This window comes from Hakea prostrata, chromosome 7, assembly GCF_041222555.1.
Source record: "Hakea prostrata isolate BN-2017 chromosome 7, UWA_Hpros_2, whole genome shotgun sequence".
Classification (NCBI taxonomy): domain Eukaryota; kingdom Viridiplantae; phylum Streptophyta; class Magnoliopsida; order Proteales; family Proteaceae; genus Hakea; species Hakea prostrata.
In genome coordinates this window covers 41,110,155-41,119,442 of record NC_142606.1, presented here as the reverse complement: position 1 = coordinate 41,119,442, position 9,288 = coordinate 41,110,155, and the positions used below count along the sequence as shown (strand labels likewise).

The window sequence follows — 9,288 nt, the reverse complement described above, 5'->3', positions numbered from 1 at the left end:
TCCAGCAGGAGATAGTGCTCTTGTCAATCCAACAGTGCCCCTCCATCTTACTGGATCCCCCAATGGAAACTCTGTGAGGGGGCCAGTCTTTTTGGGGAATCCTCAAAGACTAAAGAATGGATGGAACACTGCGTGCCCTTAGATGATAATCAAATCTGTGACAAATTCACCTTGACTTCTCAAGTTGCTCAGTAAGTACCCTAGATCCTTCTTTTTATGTAGTTTGAGTATTTTTCTTCCTTTATCCATTAGAGGCTAATTACTTTTGTCCCTCGGGAACATGTATCACTCTATTAGCCTAACTGAAGGACTAATTAGAAGGAGTAGATGACTGGCCTTCGAAGTTTCCAATCTTACTAGGAGGCTGAGGGAACGCCAAGATCAAGATGAAGTTCTAGTGGCAGAGCGTGGCAGGGCCATTGCAGAGGTGGATAGGCTTAAGAAGAAAGTGAATTCTCTGGAGGAGAGAGATGAAAAGCTCAGCAAGAACTGCACCTGCTATAAGGATCGTAGAGATGAGTTTGTGAGAGAAAGAGAGGCAGCAAGAAAGGCTAGAGAGGAGCTTCTTTAAGAAAAATTGGAAGTAGATGCTGAAAATTTAGGCTATACATCTGTGAAAGAGTTGGAGAGCTCCCTGGCCACACTTCAACAAGAAAAGAATACTCAAACAACCTCATGCTTAAAATTGGGCTATGAGAAGCAGGCCTTGCAAAATGACCTGGATCATATGCATGAGGAATTACATAAGCTGACTAGTAAAGCCTGTGGTGTTTCCGAAACGCTGCCGTAGGTCTGTTTTCTTCTCTATCAAAATATGGGGGGGGGGGGTCTAGAGGTGTTTAGTGCTTTGGATCTTGAAGAGTATTGGTTGGATGATGATGCCATGATCTTTTATTATTTTAAAGATTGATTTCAATCTCAATTTGAGATCCTGTTCTGATACCAATTGTTAAGGCAACCTAGAGGGGGTGGATATGTTGCAATTAGTGGACTTGCCCAATTTTTTGGTTTAGCTGCAAATACAAAGTAAATTGTAGATTCTAATGATAATTAAAAAATGCAATCAATCCACAAGACAAATATTTTATAGTGATTCAACTTTGCAAGTCTACGTCCACTCCTCTCTTGGCCTCAAGAGAGTATTCACTAGTGATTATCTTTTAATACAATGTGTAGAGATCAAATCCTTTATAATCTATGTTTAATAGGGCAAGAACACCCTTTACAATTTTTGTTTTAAGTGGGGCAAGAGCATCCTTTACCAATTCTAATCAACCTAGATTAGAATTGAACAATCAATACAATTGAATAGTTTGAATATATTACCTAACAAGGGGTGTGACATTTTACCCCTTGTGTGAATGTGATGCAATGAGGAAGAATGCTCAATAAATGATATGTATCACTAGTGAAGTTCTAATGGCCTTCAACAACTCCAAACTTGACTTCAATGAGCTTGCTTAACAACTTTGGAATGTCCTTCAAATTTGAATGGAGTTGGAAGGCAAGTGATCAATGCTAGTTCACCAATTTGAGAGCTTTGAGAGTTGTGAGGTAGTAAATGCTAAATAGGCAAGGTGGGTTCTCTTAAATGGGCATGGTTGGACTTATAAAGAAGGCATTCAATTGCTTGGCTCAACGTCCCAACGGATGGAAAATTTCAGTGAAATTTTAGTCTAGACAAATGTCCGTCTGATCAGATGGAGATCCGTCTCAATTTTTGTAGCCGTTGGGCAAATTTGGGACCAGACGGACGTTTGTCTGGTCAGACGGTCATCTGTCTGCAGCATAGAGTGCACAATGATGTTTGGATAGGGACTTGGTTGAATTTTTGGTATTTCTAGCCAACTCTAAGCCTCATACACTTTCATAATATGTCCTAGGTCAGTCTAATGACATGATATGCATATAATTAAGTGTAATTACATATGAATGTGTCATAAGTCCCTAATTCATCTAAGTCTTGAACTTGACTTGATTTCCCATCTTCTTGTGCTTTGATCTTGACCTTGGTTCCTTGTCCAAGATTACTTGAGCTTGAGCATATGGTGAGTTTGGTCCAATGAGTCGGATTTGGTCCACTTATCTTAATAAGGAGCTAGACAATCACAACTTAATGTAGACATTAGTAATTTATGTTTGTTATCATCAAAAATAATGGAGGATAATGTGGCAATGCTGACATAGCATTTCCCAATGGCTTTTCTTAATATTTTCCCATAGGTGGCGCAAATGATGCAACTGAAAATTGTCCAACCATCGGATGCCTACAAAACAAACGTTAGACGTGGCCAATTTAGCAGTCAGGTAGCCACCTCCGATGGTTAAGTCAATTATTATACCACAAAAGAGCCATGACCAGTAGCAGAGCTTAATTCAAAGACTCAATGGAGGTAAATGATTTAGTTACCTTCTCTTTTCTGTATTCTTTTACTTATATATATATATATTTTACCTCCTATTTTCGACCATTGGATAGATACATAGATCTCCTTCATAGCCGCACGATTGTAGGGTTTTGATTCCTGTGTTGTGGCTAAAATATCCACTTCCGGTTTATACCGGTCTAATCAGGCTTAACCGGATTCAATTAATGAGATGAAAGAACTTATGGGTTAACTTGAGATTATAAAGAAAAGATGATCAACACCATTTAAGAAGAAGCGATGATCTGACGGTCATAATTGAAAGTATTACTAGCAGGAAAATCCATATAAAAGAGGAAGGAGAATTCGAGAAGGGTAAGTCTCTCAGATCATGAACACTGGATTCTTTTCCTAGTTTTACTCCATTGAAACACCTCAGAAGTTCCTTCGAGCTCTGAAGAACTATCTTCATAAACCTAACTAGATCGTCGGAGACGCGACACCGATCAAGATGATCGGCTCCGTTTCTAACCGGTGTTTCATTTTTCCAGTAAACGAGAGATTGCAAGAGGAAACAAACTGGCCAGATCAATCTAGATCTGAGGAATTCGGTGCGAAGGTGGCGGTTCAAGGCTATCGGCAAAATTAGCACCAACACTCCAATTTGAGTTAGTTGCTATTTCCTTTTTAGGCACGATTACCTGTCTCGAATTTGACAGGAACACGTTTAATTCCAAAACTATCAAGTCCCTTCGTGCTTAGGGCACTTCCTGGTTGACCTCTAGTTTTGATCCCAATGGGGATAAACCGAACCGACCTTGGTTCAACCCGGTTGGTTTGCGATGATTATTTTTACTTATCAAACAAAATTTTCTACATGAAACTATAATTGACAAGTGCAAAAGTGCAACACAAATACAAATGACAACAAAATTAAAAACATAATACAATAGCTTGAAGTAAAATTCTGCTTTGTAAACTTAACTCTGTCCTTTGTTCTTTTTTTTTCCTTTTCGGCTCCAACTTCAGTATCAAGTGAAACAAGACTTCAATCCACTAGTGCTCCAAAAGACTGCCCACAATATGGAATGTCTCGAGTGAGCGGCATCTCCCTTCCCTCAATAACCTCCTCTGATCAGGTAATAGTCTCCTTATTCTCTTGGGTTGCCTCGTCTTGGACTCCATTTTTGGCCACATCCTGGAATCCTTTGCTGACCTCATCCACTTCATCTTCTTCCTTTCTAGCAACCTCCAACTCAAGGATAGCCTTTGGAGGAAACCATCTTGGTACCCCCATTCCCAAGATAGTCGGGTCGCAACAAGTGGCGTACTTTGAAGTTTCAAGATCCGGGTCTGCGATTAGTGTCTTCCTACTTAGGTCAAACAAGTCAGCCTTCCCACCCTCCTTCTCGTGTCTCTCTAATCTGAAAGAGACATTACATCGAAGAGGTGAGCTTACAAGAGCCTCGCCATTTAGAACTTTAACACCTCCTCCCAAACCATCCCCTCAAAAAAAAAAAAAAAAAAAAAAGAGGAGCAAGGAAAATATAACAAGCATGGTAAATCTTTATGATATGAAAAAAAAGTTGCAGTGCGATAAAATAAAGCAGATCAATCAATGGTTATTAAAGAGAGAAATCATGAGTAATTTAGATTCTATTAGGTCAAGGTCTTTAATTGTAGCATGCAAAAGAGCAAGGCATAAACACACTCTTGTATAGATAGGCATGATCTAGAATGTGGGACCCCAAGAATAGGAGAGCTACCTCATGAACTTTGAGCGAGACTTTGGAATGCATCACTAGTCCTAGTATTTCCCAGGCTTCAAAGAAACTCATTTTCTGGACTTCTAGTAAGGTATTGAGTGTATACTCATCCAATATCAAAAGCCCTACTTGAAAGGGTCAATCACATTGGTTCACATTCCTTTTCTTCATCTTCAGAGTTTGGTTATGAATCCAAAAAAGATTAAAAAAAGAAAAAAGAATTACAAGTTATATCTCCTCACTCACCATTTCCTAAGTCATTTTTTTACCCTTTGCAATTCTTTGATATTCTATTACATGCACATGTTCGTCAAAATATAAATGTACTCCAAAATAGATACCACAAGAATTCTTAGAAAACAGAGATTTCATATCAACAGCATGTTTAACCTATATCATCACAACAAAGAAGTGCAATATAACCATGTCAAAACAAAATCATCAAACATGAACTTCCAGAAGATAGGTCCAAATCTACTCACCAAGAATGCTAATCCAAATATCCTAATTTCTTTTCACACTAGTGGGATATAGACATCTTGAACAAATTGTTTTCAGTATATATGAACCAATCACAAATAAATTCTCCAGCGGTGCTTGTAATGATGATCTAACTAAACATCCTCACTAGTTAACACCAGAGGAAAAGGTCCATCTATTACTCCATTCCCAAATCCCAAAATCTCTCATAACGCTACAATTGCAAGTAGCAACATTTATTAACGGTTAAGGATGATCAAATAAATAATGAGGGGAAACAAATTACAGAATTCAGCTAAGGCTAAAGAGTATTTGAAAACCAAGGAAAACAATACAATTTCCAAAAGCCCTTCTAGCAGTCTGATTAAAGGAACGATCTCAAGTACTTCGTACTGACAAATAAATAATAAGACAATTTCACATCAAACAAATGCATTCACGTAAATAACTTAAATTCCTATTATTCTTGTCCGACTAACTTAAATGTGATAGATCTGGATCTCAACAAGTGATTACAATTAACAGGTAAGGTAAGGTAAATTAAAATCTGCTCAGCCGGATTACCTCTTTTTCTTCCTTTCTTTTTTCTCATAATCTTCCGCATCAAGTGATATAAGATTCTCAATGCAAACTGTCACTTTGACTAGGTAACTAGACACGCTATCATCCCAAAGATGACTTGCCCTTCCTTTATTGGGATCATAAAGCACCAGAGCTTTCGGAAAGTCCACCTCACAAAAAGTTGTCATCACTAAAGCTTCACCCTTCTTTGAATAGCATACAGGTATGACTTTATGATACCCTAACACGGATGGTTCTTGGATCGAGAAGCGTTTCTCCCAGGAGTCCCTCACCCCATAATCCTTCATCACCCAAAAGTCAATGCGGACCTTGGAGAAGTTACAGAGCATACAGAGTTGAAGTGTTTCTCCTAGAGCCCCGATGGTCATGTAAAATTCATCTTTTCCAAGATCAGGCAGAGGCACCTCCCCAAGCTTGTCATCTTTAATGTCAATAGCAACAATCACATTATCCCGTGACACCCAATGAAAAGCAGAATTTGTAAAAACCCCAACAATGTCTTGAGTGTCAAATACGGGAATGTCATCGATTCTTCTTTCTGAGTCGCTACTAAGAGAATACACCATCACGTGGAAGGGGTTGTAGTCATCAGTAGGTAAATTATGAGTTTCACTTCTAACATGGGCCAAAATGACCCTTATCACCTTGTAATCGTCGGTGGTAGGGTCATAACCAAATCCGTATCCAACGTGGACACACTCCCAGCAATAATCAGTATCAATACCCACAGGGAGCAACTCTTTGTGTGTTCTTGTAGATGGATTAAAAACGAATGCGGGTCTCTGGCTCTGATATCCATCGTCGTCCAGAAGCATATATATTAAGCCATTACAAGAAGCCACATCATAGACTACTTGAGGTAGCTGAAAACCAAATTCTACTCCAACCGCCGCTTCTCCTCCTTGTTCACAATCATCTAGGTCTACTAAAGTGACTTGCAGGGCATCGTGTTCATGATGTTGGTCTATAGAAACAAAGCTTAGGCTGTTACTTGTTGCAATGGATCGGTTGAGGTGCATCTTAATAAAATCCGGATGGTCTATTAGATCACACCAAGATTCGCATACGCACCTAAACCTCAGAAGAGACTTCACCGGAAGCCTTGAAAGGATGTCCACGATGATGTCCTCTGTGAGATTGATGGTTACCGTTGCATCTTCTCCTCTGTTCTTCTTACCGAGCTCCGTCATTGCTGGTATTCTTTTCTTCCTTCAGAGTTCAGAGAGTAAGAAATGAAATGAAACGAATCAAAACACAAGCAACAATGACCTTCTAACAATTGCTTATTAGACAAGTCTCCCGCTTCTCCATGACTCTCTGACATTGCATCCATCAATGCCTAGAACCTTTTCTTTGATAATTACAGCATTTTTTCTTTTGGGCTAACCAATTACATCAGCTTTTTTTCTTATTTTTATTTTTATTTTATTTATTTATTTATTAATTTTTTTTTGTTGAAAAGAGGATGATTAGTGGTGATCACGCACCACCGCAACGCAATGTTAGGACTTTTGAGTTTGACCTATGCAAGTATTAGTCTAATAAACTACTAGCACAAGTACTGACCCCAGCCCCACTGGAGATCTAAAATAGTTTACAAAAACTGGTATCAATCTCATGAAGAGTACTTTCGAGTTGTAGCCCCACCGAAGCTTAATATAATCTACAGAAGCCAATAGTGATCCCAAGTAGTACTAGACTTTCGAGTTCGACCTATGCAAACATTAGTTGTTAATCCTATGAATTATCAGTGCTAGTCAATGTAGCCCCACCGAAGCTTAATATAATCTACAGAAGCCAATAGTGATCCCAAGTAGTACTAGACTTTCGAGTTCGACCTATGCAAACATTAGTTGTTAATCCTATGAATTATCAGTGCTAGTCAATGTAGCTCCACCGAAGCTTAATATAATCTACACAAGCCAATAGTGATCCCAAGTAGTACTAGACTTTCGAGTTCGACCTATGCAAACATTAGTTGTTAATCCTATGAATTATCAGTGCTAGTCAATGTAGCCCCACCGAAGCTTAATATAATCTACAGAAGCCAATAGTGATCCCAAGTAGTCTTGGACTTTCGAGTTCGACCTATGCAAACATTAGTTGTTAATCCTATGAATTATCAGTGCTAGTCAATGTAGCTCCACCGAAGCTTAATATAATCTACAAAAGCCAATAGTGATCCCAAGTAGTACTAGACTTTCGAGTTCGACCTATGCAAACATTAGTTGTTAATCCTATGAATTATCAGTGCTAGTCAATGTAGCTCCACCGAAGCTTAATATAATCTACAAAAGCCAATAGTGATCCCAAGTAGTACTAGACTTTCGAGTTTGACCTATGCAAACATTAGTTGTTAATCCTATGAATTATCAGTGCTAGTCAATGTAGCCCCACCGAAGCTTAATATAATCTACAGAAGCCAATAGTGATCCCAATGTAGTACTAGACTTTCGAGTTCGACCTATGCAAACATTAGTTGTTAATCCTATGAATTATCAGTGCTAGTCAATGTAGCTCCACCAAAGCTTAATATAATCTACAAAAGCCAATAGTGATCCCAAGTAGTACTAGACTTTCGAGTTCGACCTAAGCAAACATTAGTTGTTAATCCTATGAATTATCAGTGCTAGTCAATGTAGCCCCACCGAAGCTTAATATAATCTACAGAAGCCAATAGTGATCCCAAGTAGTACTAGACTTTCGAGTTCGACCTATGCAAACATTAGTTGTTAATCCTATGAATTATCAGTGCTAGTCAATGTAGCCCCACCGAAGCTTAATATAATCTACAGAAGCCAATAGTGATCCCAAGTAGTACTAGACTTTCGAGTTCGATCTATACAAGCATTAATCCTATAAACTACTGGCGCAAGCACTAACCTCATCAGTGTAGCCCCATCGTAGGCCTAGTACAGAATTTAGTATACCAACCCCCAAATCCCACAAATGATCTTGTCACCCAGAAACACCCCTAGTTTTTAGAATATACACTAATATTCTTGGTCCAAATTCTTGAAGATAAATGGCAAGCAACAATAACAGAATTCCACGACTATACAATTCTAGCATGGACAAGAACACTCGCTCTTCAACCAAAATGAAATAATGCGATAAACAAAATGGGCCGGTGTAACAAGAGCCTCAACCTGTATTTGCTATATTTAGTGTATTAAATGAAGTATATATATATATATATATATATATATATATATATATATATATATATATATATATATATATATATATATATATATATATACTTCATTTAATACACTAAATATAGCTATATATATATATTCTTCATTTATGGGTGTGTATGCACGTTCTTGTTAATGGCCTAACAATATATATATGTATATGATTTTATTTTAAATGGCTCATTGATTGACATGATCCATAGAAATCACCTACATGTTTGACTTATCAATTCATTTAAATATAAATAATTAAAAGAAGTGAAACACACAAGATGTGAAGGCCATAAAATGAACATTTAGATGGTGGGTGAAGGCCACGTAGTAGATGAAACAATATTTTTTTTTCAAAATGAAAAGAACTACAAATTTTGATTAAATAGGTTACTTGAGCTTCTTCAGACTTCTATTTCCCACAATCAAATTCGGGGAAAAAGAAAGAAGAAGAAGAAAATGTTTACTTATGCAAGGTCATTAAAGGAATTATAATGCACAATGTATACAAATAACTCAGTTTAAAAAAAAAAAAAAAATTCATGTCTCTTGTCTCTCTTTTTTAATATATATTTACTTTTTTTTTTTTTTTTTTACTCCCATTGCTGTAAAAACAATAAATGTGTTCTCAAAAAACAAAAATCTGGATAAAAAAACTGTGCAAAAATTTTCTTTTCATTTAGCATAGAGGTGGTTAATTCCAGGGAAGAAATCAACTAGACAGTTTTTTCTCGTTTCAGCTTTACATGTTTTGAAGCATAACCCAGAAAAAAGAATAAAAAATATAAAAAAAATACTGATATGAATTAGTTAAATTGAAGGATCATATATCTTTAGATATGAGAATTCTTGAAAATATCCAACATCTATATTTTACTTGAATGATCGTATCTTTAAAATTAC

At 37.2% G+C, this 9,288-nt stretch overlaps 1 protein-coding gene across 1 annotated transcript; it reads right to left on the bottom strand.

The window, feature by feature from the left end:
• Positions 1-3,257: 3,257 nt before the first annotated feature.
• Positions 3,258-6,519, bottom strand: LOC149011167 (F-box protein CPR1-like). The gene is made up of 2 exons (XM_089164155.1): positions 5,177-6,519; positions 3,258-3,790 (listed from the first exon to the last, which is right to left on the bottom strand). Exons 1-2 carry the CDS (start codon positions 6,382-6,384, stop codon positions 3,502-3,504), a joined length of 1,497 nt encoding a protein of 498 aa, XP_089020281.1. The 5' UTR covers positions 6,385-6,519; the 3' UTR covers positions 3,258-3,501.
• Between the last annotated feature and the right edge of the window lie 2,769 nt (positions 6,520-9,288).